Source organism: Hoplias malabaricus, chromosome 15 (assembly GCF_029633855.1).
Source record: "Hoplias malabaricus isolate fHopMal1 chromosome 15, fHopMal1.hap1, whole genome shotgun sequence".
In the NCBI taxonomy this organism is placed as follows: Eukaryota; Metazoa; Chordata; class Actinopteri; order Characiformes; family Erythrinidae; genus Hoplias; species Hoplias malabaricus.
Window position 1 is genome coordinate 12,692,779 of NC_089814.1, and position 13,925 is coordinate 12,706,703.

At 40.1% G+C, this 13,925-nt stretch overlaps 1 protein-coding gene across 1 annotated transcript in view; it reads left to right on the top strand.

The window, feature by feature from the left end:
- tnksa (tankyrase, TRF1-interacting ankyrin-related ADP-ribose polymerase a) overlaps nucleotides 1-13,925 on the top strand; it is a 76,958-nt gene that overhangs the window by 50,404 nt on the left and 12,629 nt on the right. Inside the window, exons 8-16 of the mRNA XM_066645606.1 lie at nucleotides 1,864-2,050; nucleotides 4,131-4,252; nucleotides 4,374-4,465; nucleotides 4,956-5,034; nucleotides 7,405-7,576; nucleotides 8,245-8,324; nucleotides 9,013-9,158; nucleotides 9,432-9,597; nucleotides 10,331-10,550. Of these exons, the coding sequence (XP_066501703.1) occupies nucleotides 1,864-2,050; nucleotides 4,131-4,252; nucleotides 4,374-4,465; nucleotides 4,956-5,034; nucleotides 7,405-7,576; nucleotides 8,245-8,324; nucleotides 9,013-9,158; nucleotides 9,432-9,597; nucleotides 10,331-10,550 (1,264 nt within the window). The remainder of the gene's footprint in view (nucleotides 1-1,863; nucleotides 2,051-4,130; nucleotides 4,253-4,373; nucleotides 4,466-4,955; nucleotides 5,035-7,404; nucleotides 7,577-8,244; nucleotides 8,325-9,012; nucleotides 9,159-9,431; nucleotides 9,598-10,330; nucleotides 10,551-13,925) is intronic.

Genomic DNA, 13,925 nt, shown 5'->3' on the forward strand with positions numbered 1-13,925 from the left:
TGTTTGTGAGCCCTTGTACATTTTTAATCCACATGCAGCGTCTTCCTGTGGCTGAAGTACGGTGTGTTATCAGAGCCTAGCAGAGTAGCCCGGCTCTCTCTACATGAAAACATTTGAGTGTGATCTACCAAAGCTGGCCTGTAGTGAGTGCACCCCCCCTCAGGAATTCTTATCAGAACATCAGTAGCTCCTCATATCTGCTTAAGCCTATGATACATCTGCCTCAGCTTCTTACTCTGGATCAGATTAAAGATGCTGTGTAAGGATCAAAAAGACAATTAAAAATCCTGTTATCAAAAGTGGCTCTATCTTTAACACATGTTGGCAGGGTTATCAGAGTGGAGCTCCTGAAGGCTAATACGGAGTGCCACTGCTCCCCTCACCCCACAGCCTATTTTTTAGGTGTTACACTCTGCTAGAGTTTGGCAAGATGATTTTAGCTAAGGCTGTCTCTCCCTTAGCATTTCTCTTTCCGCTTTGAGGAACGTTTTAATCCACTTGTGTATTTGTTTTTTCCTTTCTTTTTATCACTCCTCGTGCAAGTCGATTTTGCTCTGCTTCTCTTCCCTCAGTTTTATGTTACTGAGGCTTTCGAGCCTGTAGAAACTATTAACTGATTATAAGAGTTGTTTCAGTGTCTGAATGGCACCCTTCTGACTTTGCCCTCGTGGTTTACAATGTATCACAGTTTACAGAGCACAGCCACTTTATTACGTCTCAGTATCGTACTTAACAACTCATTGGATATTTTGGGTTGATTCTTGGACATGACACATTCTGTACATCTAAACATCTACATAATATTTGTGACTTATTATCCCTGGCACAGCTATTTTGCTTTGCCTTACGTGTTCCTTGCACAGCTACGTTTGTATATTCATAAACTTAGAATGTAGATAATATATTCTTCCTCCTATTTTAGTCACACATTTGTTTAATACGTTTTTTTGTCCTATTTTAGTAATACTTATTTTAATATCTTTCTATTTTTGGTCGTCTTGCTCTTGTTGGATCTCGTCTTGCGCTTATGGTACTTATGCTGCTGTAATACATGACTTTCCTTCTGGGATTAAAGGGGACATCTACGATTGTGTGTAAACACTGTTCTCTCTGGTTTGTTTATGTTCAGAAGCTTTGCATCTTTTAAAGTTGAATGGTATGTTTGTGGAAAATAAAGACTGTTGTTTGTACTTGGCTGAGGTTTAAATTGTGAGGTTTAAGTTTTTATTCACTGTTGTCTAAAGAGCTCCAGATGCCTTTTCTTTACCATGAGCACAGAGGGAGTGAGAGAAAACCATCTTTAAACCAGTGCTTTGTAAACATATTTGACTGGTTTTGAGCATGCAAACAGATCGGAGAGTTTACAAATGGTGATGAAACATCCTTAGATTTTATAAAAAAGTTTTTCATTCATTCATTCATTATCTGTAACCGCTTATCCAATTCAGGGTCACGGTGGGTCCAGAGCCTACCTGGAATCATTGGGCGCAAGGCGGAAATGCACCCTGGAGGGAGCGCCAGTCCTTCACAGGGCAACACAGACACACACACATTCACACCTACGGACACTTTTTGAGTCGCCAATCCACCTGCATCGTGTGTTTTTGGACTGTGGGAGGAAACCGGAGCACCCGGAGGAAACCCACGCGGACACGGGGAGAACACACCAACTCCTCACAGACAGTCACCCGGAGCGGGAATCGAACCCACAACCTCCAGGCCCCTGGAGCTGTGTGACTGCGACACTACCTGCTGCACCACCATGCCACGTTTTTTATTTTTTTAAATGTTATTTATTTATTTCAGTAAAAGCATGAACGTTGCCTTAAAAAATATGATCCCTATTGTGATTTGTGTTTGTAGCATGGCGCATGTGTGAATGCCATGGACTTGTGGCAGTTCACCCCACTTCATGAGGCTGCATCAAAGAACCGTGTGGAGGTGTGCTCACTTCTACTCAGTCATGGAGCAGATCCCACACTGGTCAACTGTCATGGAAAGAGTGCTGTGGACATGGCCCCTACCCCAGAGCTTAAAGAGCGACTGACTTGTGAGTATACCCTCACATTCCATCCCAAGTCTACATTAAGGCCATTGTTTACAGATCCAACATTGTCCAACAACACTAACATTTGGTTTATGTGACCTGTTAGATCTGTGTAGGATGGCCTAAATCATTAACTCTGTTCACATGCCAGTTATTAAGGAACAACATACAGCAAGCTGTAAATATTAGTGTTCATGCCTTTGGCGATAGTTGGGTCAGTGTACCTTGGCCTTTAGGTGGATGCTCCCACTCTACAGGGCAAAGCAGGGTGTTCTGAATATGGAGGACAGAGTATCAGTCTCCCTGATTCAAGTGAGTGTAGTAATCATGTAGGACAAAGGTTGAGTGCTATCACATTTTATCATATTGTTACACCGTTAACAAGCATCATTACGGCAACATAGCTGGGGATTGGGGTTTATGAGTTTGCATACTAAGTGAGATTTAATTGCACCATGGTAGCTCTACAGCGAGCAAAGAAAAAGCAAGCCTTAATCACTCTCTTCCTAAGCAAAGTCTAGGTTTAAGCACCTTGTGGCAACTTGAGCAGTGGGTACAGAGTGGTGTATGTCAAGTTTGTTAATTTTATTCATGTTAATTTAATTCAAGCTATCAAAACTTCACTAGGCCAGTCCTTTTTCTAGCTCTCTCTGTGACAACATTAAACTGTGAAGACAGGACATGTTTGATCCTGGTGTTCCTTTATAAATTTCAAATGGAAAAATAAAAATAAAAAGTACGGAGGTTGTAGTTGGGGTTTTATTCTGCTTTTTAGCTTTGGGCAATTAACTAGATAGATGCAAAACTTGTAATATTAATATTTATCATATAAGACCATTAATTCTGGAAACATTTTTGAATATCGCCTTTATATTTTATTGTCATCAAACTGCTCAGTATATTTTATTTATCAAACGAAGATGCTGGTGTTCTCATCAGTTAATTATATTACATTTAAAGATTAATTAAAGATTTATTTTTCATTAATTAAAGATATTTCTTTCCTGTTAGATTTCGGAGATAGTATTGAAAGTGTTTTAAAGCAAGTAAAGCTGCATGATTTGCTGAGGTGTAGCCCATAGTCTATAAGTTGGCACCCATGGGCTACACATTCTGTGCCTGTTAGAAAGAAATCTTTAACATTTTTTATATTATTTATTATTGTTATTATTATTATTTTATTTTTGATTTTTTGCTCCAGTCTTAGCTTCTCAAACAGCTACGCTAAGTATAATAATACAAGACATTCTAGCAAAGATGCCCTGCTGAGCTGCTGAGACAGAGTCTGAACCTGTGTAGACATCACTGATGTTCTCACATTTACACATTGAAAGGAGTCAAATAGAACACTTACACCTTCTCAGTCCCATTACCCTGGTGGTGTCAGCATCTGTACACCACATCTCACTCTCCCACACGGCTAGCCTTAGCGGGCGGTGAGAAGCATGGCCCTGATTGAGCCTGCTTTTTTTCTTTCTGTTGTACAGCACAGACATGTGTCTGAGGCAGGGAGACTGCTTTAAACGTACAGAGCTTCTCATCTTTTATTATTCCGCCCAGGCAAAGAGAGAAACTCTGGGTTCCAGGTGAGACATAAAGGTTTGACAGCAGCTTTCTATGTTCATATTGCTGCTAGAAGCTTCCATATGGCTTTTCTCAAGGAGGGAGAGATATTTCAGTGCTCCCTGAAATGTATGCCGCAAGAAAGCTTTATACTAATGCTGCAATCCATATGGGAAATTGTATATTTGTGGGTGTTTAAAGAGCTATTTAGTCAGGAGTAAATGGAGAGAAATTCTTATGATTTTTCCCCTGTCGAGTAAGTTAAGTGCAATCTTTGAGCTTTCATTTGGCAAAAAAAAAAAAAACTTTTCTTAGAAGCTTATTACAGAAAATAATTTAAATAACAAACCCTGTAGTAGAGGGCCATAAACCAGGTGAACCAAATAAAGCTAAATCAGTTCATTAACAAGGAGTGTCAACTTTGGACAGAAAACTTTAATCTTGGAGTAGATATCTCCATCAGGTGTTGAAATGTGTTGGGGATAGTAATTTGTCCACTCACCATCTCCTTATATTCCAGATGAGTTTAAAGGCCATTCGTTGCTCCAGGCTGCACGTGAGGCTGACATGGCCAAAGTGAAGAAGACACTGGCTTTGGAAATCATCAACTTCAAGCACCCGCAGACTCACGAGACAGCACTGGTGAGCCATCAGTCACTCTCTCAATGCCCTGCCTCTGTACTTTGACAGCCACAGCAGGATTGATGTGAAAATCTAGCGCTTTGATGCAAGCTTGGTGATATTAGATACTCTTGTATTGCAGCATTGTGCAGTTGCCTCACCACACCCCAAGAGGAAGCAGGTGACAGAGCTGCTGCTGCGTAAAGGAGCTAATGTCAACGAGAAGAACAAAGAGTAAGTACAAGTGTCAGCACCTGTGATTGGGCATTCTTAATGCATATGTAATGTTCTAACACACACACACACACACACACACAGAGCAAGTATTTTAAAACTCTTATTATAATAACCTCTATAATAATGCTTCATGTTTTCAAACATATTTAAATATTGGTGTTTGGAACTAGTACAGTTAACATATTGAGGGGGTATTTGCTGTTTACTATTCTTTGTGACCTTTTGATCTCTAATTTGTAGGGTGCACATAACATGGTTATTAATGGCACTTTTGAAAGAGAAACAGACAAAAAACAGTATTCTAAAATGATGACAGCATGTGCTTTCTATGTTGGCTTTTTTCTGTGAAATTTGTTAAACATATTTTCCTTTTTTTATCACTTTTTTACTCTTTCTTGAACATGCATGTGTACAGTGGCTAAAAAAAGGCATATTTCACTTATGCTTTCTTTCTGTTTGTGTGTCCCCCCCCCCCACCCAACACTAGTTTCATGACGCCACTGCATGTGGCAGCTGAGAGGGCTCATAACGACATCCTGGAGGTGCTACAGAAACATGGAGCCAAGGTAAACATCATCTATGCCATCAGCAGACATCACATCATGGTCTTCCTGATTGTACTATATAGAGAGAGCACAAATTAGCCACCCAATCACTCACAGGTCACTCTAATCCACTCCCACCAGCCTAACATCCCACTCAGATCGGTATGTCCTACTATTGCTATTGAAGACATATTAGCAGTTTTAAGGGCAACTGAAGATGAGAGAGAATTTTTTCAAATCACCTGTCATATCCTGTGGTCTCCAGCCCTGAAAGAACTGTCAGTTTTACTCCTTCCTTTGCCAGTAAGTCAGATGTTAAGGTTTAATTTTGAATTCCATTCAACATAACTTCTATTTTGATTGTAGAGAAAAACCAGAGATGATTGTAACATTTTTTTGGGTTGTTTTTTTGAATGAAATTCCGTTTTATGTTTTTATATTTTGCCAAAGTTTCTTAAGTTTAGTGTTGTGATAACCTTGAAATACGATGGCCTGAAAATCTTTTCCACGTTAATTTTCTGTCACTGTGATGGATTTCTGTTCTGGAGGAAAGAATGTGAGCATTTCTGAGCGGAATACAGATCACATCCACATGCTGTTTGTGTTGTACAGCAGATAATACTTTTGCTTTTAAACTGGGTATACCGTTTCAACACCATAATTTGCCTTTTACTGTTTAATTCACCAGAATGCATACAGTCATGGCAAAACCTGTCGGCACTCTGTTAGATATCATCAATGGCATGGGAATCAAGTGGCAGTAGGCTTGGATGTAGCAAGGCAAACTTTTGAGTTTAAATCAACAAATATGCTTGTTTTTGCCTCAAGATATTGTGATAGAACAATGGAAAGATGAACTTGCAAGGTCATACAAGTGAACCACATCAGTGCTGAAACTTCTCAGCTTTCCCAGAGGAGATTAGTACAAGTTCTGAACAATATTTATTCCTTACAGCTCCAATGTAACTGAATCTCTGCAGCGGTTAGTTTTGTGTTTTGTTCTCTTGAAACTCTGTAGAAACTAGCATCTATTATTTGTTACTGTAAAGCATTCCAACTTTAAATTAAGAAAATGTTTCTCTAAGAAGAGTGTACCAGCAAACAGTAATGCCAAAGGGTCTTGGCTCTGGGTCATGGCTGCCTTGTCTCTATCGGACTGGAAGCAATCAAAGAGGTGAATCATTCATATCTGTGCCTGAGCAGCAGAGGTGGTTAAGAGACTGCCAGATCAATGAAACTCTTTCAGTAAGCCCAATCAGATAAGCATGGACTGATTGAACAGGCATTCAGCTTCTGCCATGAACCTCGAAGCATCCATGCAGCTTAGGATCCCTTTTAGAAGTAAGTGTCTGCGCCGGTATATAAGCCCCAGCAGTATTTTTCCTAATGAGTAAAGCTTATTTAATGAGCTCTTTTTTAACTTATTTGTCCTACTTTTACTTTATTTTCATGAACTCCATCCTAGGACAGCAGGATCATTACAGGGCTTTTTTTTCTTGCCACAAAGCACTTTGTTTGTACTCAAACCCTTGACTGAAGAAAGCACTAAAGAGTACCTTGTCTAGCTATAGATTACCTTTCATTTTATCTTCTCCATCTGAGACAGTGTGGTGCGATGAACCCCTTTGTCCTTTCGGCTGGGCCGCATTTAACTGGGATCCATTTGCATTGAGTGACAGTAATGTTGTGAGTAATAATGAGTGGCCAGCTTATGCAGAGGGTTGTGTTTGTGAAGGCAAAATTGTGTTTACTGTGAGAGAGGCTGCTGGTAAACAGATGGCATGCTAACGTTCTGCTAATAAGCAGGCCAGAGAGCATTCAGGAAAAGCCCTCCAAAGTAAACACATCCTTGGCTCGGGGTAGTTTAGAGAGCACATCAGTGGAGAGTCTGTCGATGCTGCTAGTGAGAGCTAGTTACGTCCCGCAGAGACGGACTGAGCTCAGGCCGTTTGATGTGGAGGGGCATCAGCATGCAGCAGCCTGGCTGTGACTATGTTTACAAGCTCAGAATCAGTAATTGATCTCACACATGACCTGCTAGAATTACTGACAAAACTTTTCAGAGTTGGAGTTATAGAGAAAACCCACAAGCTTGAACACATATATACACACATACATACAAATACATAGCAAAAATGCTAGTATCTCGCACTCCTCTGCTTCTGCTCTGTGCTGATAGTCTTTGAAGAAGCGCTGGAGCAGCCTGAGGGCACCTCTGATTAATTCATGTCTATGTTCATTTCAAAACGGGCCAACTTTGCTCACAGTTCAATCTACTTCTGTACTCTGTGCCCAGCTACCAATGCACCTCTCATTTCTGAGGGTGTGTAGAGAATAGGAGTAGTTACTCCTCTCCATCTTCTTGAATTTCTCCATTTGTGTCATTTACAGATGAACGCGGTGGACACACTAGGGCAGACAGCATTGCACAGAGCAGCCCTTGCTGGCCATCTCCAGACATGTAGGCTGCTGCTGAGTTATGGAGCAGATCCTGCCATCATCTCCCTGCAGGGGTTCACTGCTGCACAGATGGGCAATGAGGCAGTTCAGCAGATCCTCAACGGTAAACAATAACTCTGGGCTTAGCATACGACTGTGCCATATGTCCCGTCAGACACCTTTTCATGTTCTTGACCAAATATTGTCTCTGTAAGCATGATCATTATTATTAAGATAAGACGGACATGATTATTAATATCTAACATGCTTTACACATTGCACAGTTGCTGCTCGGACCATTTAAATGCAGACAGTTTTGGAATCTGTGAGGGGGAAAAAATATCCAGCCTGTGAAGATTCAATTTATAGGCGCCCTGATATTTTCAACTGCGTTCAAAGTTCTTGGCAGTATTTTTGTAGGAGTGGTAGTGGAAGTGATGAACAGTAGCCAAGAATGAGATAGCTGTTGTGATTAAGCTTTGTCATGGATCTTTCTTAGTGAAAGATGCTGTAGAGATTGAGTCCAGACAGTGATTTCTCCAGGAGTGTGTGCTCCACCACACTTTAAAAAGAAAAAAAAAACACAGCTGATATTGTGAGATAAATATAATGTCGTGTAAGCTGTGTGTATGGTGTCCTCAGGGCATAAATGTCTATGAAAGTTGTAGTGTGTTCAGATTGGAGCATATAATTAAAAACTGGTCCACCTGAGGGTTTCCTTTGTTATATATTTAAAATGATTGATTTATGTATATGTCCTAAAGTGTATGTCCTCTTTTTCCTTTTTTTAAGAAAACATTCCAGTGAGAAACTCTGATGTGGATTATAGACTTTTAGAGGCAGCTAAAGCAGGAGACCTGGACACTGTGAAGGTGAGACTAATACACTAGCTGCAGCCTCTGGCGTCAGATGAGCACAAAAAGATTGGAGAAAAACACAATTATAAGAGTAATACGGTTTCATTTTGCTCAAAAATGCTTTGTAATTACTTTTGTGTTTTTTTAGCAGTAAGAGTAAAATATAGCTCCTGGTTAAATGAAAAAAAAATTCTTCCCCTGTTGGAAATTTAATTAATTTTTATAATAGCTCTTTGGACAAAGAAATGGAGTGGATGTACTTACTTAACCAAGCTGAAGGAATTGCTCAAGGACAAAGCAATACCAGGCAGAATTGTGTAACTTTTTGTCATTTTTGCCCCTGTAAGGTAATGTCTGTGTAGGATGAGCTCAACGTCAGCTTTGTCCAGTGTGTGTGAATTTGAGAAAGAAATGCTGAGCCAGCTTGTTTGACCCACAAAGGCCCCCATTCTGGTTATCCTGTTACATAAGTCTAATGAGAGAGATACATACAGCAATGCTGCAGCTACTGATGCAAACATATCCTCGTTATCAGTGCTTTAAGTATTTTTACTAAATAACCATTAATGGGTGGATGTGCAAACAAATAGTCCTGTCAACTCTGGCACTCCAATAAAGCAGAGTAAATATTAATAAAGAACAGTCTAAATCCCCTTGTGAATCTAGTTAGATTGGGTGTTTGAGCTGTTGTTTTTCTTTGCAGCAACTGTGCTCTCCTCAGAATGTGAACTGCAGGGACTTAGAAGGTCGTCACTCAACACCACTGCACTTTGCAGCAGGTTATAACCGTGTGGCTGTGGTGGAGTACCTACTACATCATGGAGCTGATGTCCATGCCAAAGACAAAGGGTCAGTGCATTTGCGTTTTCCTCACTCGGTTCAGTTGGAATTGTACTACTAATTTCAATAGTTTTTTCAATAGTGTAATTAGACTCAAGCACAGGACAGCTGAAGGACTGCTTAGTTTAGTTGGAATGTCTCTGCTAATAAAGACCTTGAGTTCAGTGTAGAATGAGATAAGGGAGACACTATTCTTCACAACTTTGCTTTTGACTTTTGCCTTGTTGTTATCATCTTGAGAGGTTCTAGTGTGTAAAACAGTTCTATCCCTGATTCTAACAGAGGTCTGGTGCCGCTGCACAATGCTTGCTCTTACGGTCACTACGAGGTGGCTGAGCTGCTGGTTAGACACGGCGCATCGGTCAATGTAGCTGATTTATGGAAGTTCACCCCACTACACGAGGCTGCAGCCAAGGGCAAATATGAGATCTGCAAACTGCTTCTGAAGGTACTGTCCTTCTCACACTGCTGCTGACTCAGCATGCACGCACACAGAGTACACCCTTATACATATATACACACACAAACACAGCTTTTCTCAAGTTTTTAAAGGAAGCACTTGTTACTGCAGACTAACACAGCCTAAAATTGGATCGCAGATAGAACACATTTTATTGTAAAATTACTTTATTTGCTGAATGCGATATATTAGGTTAATAATAAAGTATAAAATTTGGACTGTGCAAACTTTTTTGCACATTTAGCAATTTTCCGGTATGTTAAACTTGGTCATAACTGAATGGAGACACATTTTTCAAATACTCTGTACATTTGTACTCTGTAGAGCAGTTGTTAACTTCATGTAAAAATATTCAACAAAATGTCATTTAGCCAGTGGTTATTTTTTCCTTTTTATTGTGAAAGCAGAACTGCTCTAGGGTGGAGGTGTTCTAGTGCTAAGAGCATTTTATTGCTTTCTACTTTCATCACCTCATTGTGGCCTATTTCAGTAGGACAGTCTTAATGTGACTTGTATCGTTAAAGCGAGAGATCACATTGCCCTGTAAATCACTTCATAAATTTCATGTCTTGTAGTCATTTAGAACTCATTGGCTCCATATGCTAGAATGACTGGTGCATCTCTGGAACATTTGAATATAATGAAGCCTCTGTAAATTAGAATTTTGCAGCTTATGTTTACCATTTAATGTACTAAAACGTAGGCTCCTTGTATGTTTCAGCACGGAGCTGACCCCACCAAGAAGAACCGTGATGGGAACACGCCGCTGGACATGGTGAAGGAAGGGGACACAGATATCCAGGACCTGCTTAGAGGAGATGCAGCATTGCTGGATGCAGCTAAAAAAGGCTGCCTAGCTCGAGTGCAAAAACTCTGTAGCCCTGAGAACATCAACTGCAGGGACACGCAGGGACGCAACTCCACCCCTCTACACCTGGCAGGTAGCAGAACTCACTCTCTCGCTCTCTTTCTCACACTCTCAGACACACACACACACACACACACACACACACACACACACAGAGTCTCCTGTGGGTCTGTCAGTCTGTCTATCTACTTTTTTTTTCATCAAACACCCATATAGGCAGCTATTGTAGTGCTGAGCTCAGACCCCCTCCTCCTCCCTCAAGTCTTGTCTCATAATCCCAGAGCTGTCACATTGAACATGGCACAGCAAGCACTAATCTCACTGTTAACCATAAAATGAGCAGCAGCCTGCAAATCACGTTGTTTCGGTCTGTGAAAACTCATTCTGTTTAGGGTCTCAAAAAAGCTGTGTGGCAGTGTAGAAAATGTCATCTCACCCTTGAGGCTTGGCTAAATAAAACAGGAGGACAGGGGACATGTCAAATTAAATCTTTGCTTTCATCCTGAATTACTCTCTAAGCAGGCCCACCTTTCATCCCGGGTCACATAGATTTTAATGAAAAATATATAATTTTAGACTTCAAGTTTGGCTTTTTATCCATGTATTCAGGAATGCGTAGGCTGTGGCAGTGCTGCTCCATACCTTAAGCCCCTGTCATAGCAGTGACGGCCAATGCTATGCTTCAGAACCCCTTTTAAAGTTTAAGGACATATTAATCAATATGTTTTTAATCTTTGTGTAAATATACATATTTTTTAGGAAAAGTGTTATCAGCATTATATATCTAAACAAATGGGAATTTACAGTCCTTGTTATAATGAAAAAAGGGTATCTGACACGTATCTACATGTAATGTAATTGCTTGTAGCACAGCAAACCTAACAATAAATAAGTTGATATGGTAACGTGTAAATATTAGCCATAAAACACAAAAACATCAAGTGATATCAGTCCATATAGCCTAGCGTTAGGATATGAATATTTAATAGTGTAAAATATTAGCCAATTTTCAATAAGTTTATGCACTGTTGATACCAAATGTTTAAATTTATCTGGGATAATGATTTTCAAGGTCAGTTGTTCAGCATGCTTTCCCTGTCAACATGTGTATATTTTGGTAAGCTAATAATGATGTTTTTATCAGAGTCTGATTGATTAAATTTCACATCCACCAAGGTTACTGTCTAAATTTCAGAAAATTGTTTTTTTGAAGCTTCTGACTTTGACTTAAGGCCTGTCTTTACACAATGGGAATATCCAAGCAACCCAGCCAAGACCTTTAAAAAAAAAAAAAAAAAACACAAGATGGACCTCCACAAGTCTGGTTCTCCCTTAGGAGCAATTATTTGAATATTGTATATGGTGCTAGCCTCAGGCAAAAGTGACTGTCAACAAAACCAGGTATTTGATGTTTCACCTCATGCACACCTAATGCAACTAATGAAGCCCTTGATTAGCTTCAGCTGGTGTGCTTGGAGCAACAGCCTGATTTTCAAATCTCTTGTTCTCTTATGAGGATTATTTTTTGAATAATTGCAGTAAATGCAATTGAATAACTGCAGCAGTCATTAGAAGTGCCATTCTTTTCGATTAAGGACAAACCATGTGTTGTATTAGCTGTGTTGTTATGGTTTATTGCAAACAGCTAAATGTTTTGAATTTTTTCCAGTAAACCAAATTTGCAATGGGGGTTGAATAAATTTGATAGTGTATAAGTATACCTAGGCAGTACAAAGCTGCATCTCTGCCCTTACCATCAGAAACAGAAACTGAAGCAGAAGGTGGGGCATGGCCCTGACCATAAAGCCGAATCTGCCATATGTCTGCGTCCACACACCCTTGAATTAACATATACTTTCATCAGCAAAATCTACCACCTGTCTACATGCTACAGGCCAATGTTCTGCTATGACTGTGAGACATTGAGACACAAGTAGCATGCCCAGTGTCACTCATTGACATTGATATTGAAGTTAGTGCTATTCATGCAATATACACACTGACAAGAAAAACAAAGGGCACCTTCCATGAGTGCAGAATCATTATTTATGTGTTTTGTTGTCTCATCCTCCTCAGAAACATGGCCTTTTCTTTTGTGCACAGCTTTTGTTCAGTGATTGCTCTTCTTTTTGATTTTCTCACTCAGCGATTGGTGTGGATGGATTAACAGAGACAAACAGTCACAGCGGCAAAGGCACAAGGCTGAAAGTGAAGAGTGGAATAAAGAAAAATCTGTTCTTGCCAGGCAGATACGTTTTATACTATAGTCATGTCATGTTGAAGCTTCCTGACTTTACCTGTCAGTGGAAAAGCCTTGAAACGTGTTTCTCAGCACTGGGATCTTGGTGGAGTTTCCATGTTCTCCATGTGTCTGCTTGGGTTTCCTCCAGGGACTCCCGTTTCCTCCGACAGTCCAATAACATGGAGGTTAGGTGAACTGGCATCACTAGTAACTGTCCTGGTGTGAGTAAATGTGTGTATGCCCAGATAATGGTTGGTCTCACTATCTTGGGTGAATCCCTAGTGCCTGATGCGTTCCTTCAGGTGGACTGTCGTTCCTGGATGAGATTACGCTGTGTGCACTTTGCTGATTGATAGAATGTTGAATGCAATGGCATTCTGTGTAGTGTTGATTGTAGAGCATCCTTTGATTTCTAGAAAGGCACTATGTAAGTGTAACAATATTTAAATAAATGCCTTTCTTACTGCAAAATTGCAAGTGGCATGGAAAGCAGACAGGAAGCACAGAGTTGAACATTTTAAATGAGCCAGAGAAAAGGAGAGAGACAGAAGCCATTTGATTAGTAGAGCATGTGTATGTGTGAGAATGTGAGAGTGAGTATAACTGTATGAAGCTCTGAGAGCTGGGGTTGTTCATTAGCAGCAAGCTGAGGCCTGTAATGATGGTGTTAATTAGTAAGGGTCCTGCAGGCAGTAATGTGTTGGAAGGGTTTAAGGCACAAAGAACAATCCTATAGAGAAACTCGAACTCGCTTGCAGCAGACACTGTGCTTTTGGTAATGGCTCTCAATGTCCTGTGTGGTTTTATTTATTTGCATATTGATGATTATAGTTGTAACAATAATGATAATCACTTTTTATAAGGTCTTTCTCCAAGGAATGCTTTACAAGAGAAAAATACAATACATGCCAGATACATTTATTAGAAACTCCCTCAAAAGCATTTGGAGCACATTTTTCTAAATGTTTATGTAGTGTGTAATGTGGTGCATGACACTGCAGCCCTTCACACTTTGGACTCATGGGTATGATTCTCAGCTTTGCCAGGAACACTGTGCTACACCAATAAGTGTCTATAGGCTATAGGAGTCCCTGGAAAAGACTACTGCCACACTTGGTTCAACTTGGGGCCACTAGCATTGCATTGGATAAGATCGACTGTGCCAAATGCCATAAATATATGTATAAATGTTAGTTTTTATGGAAG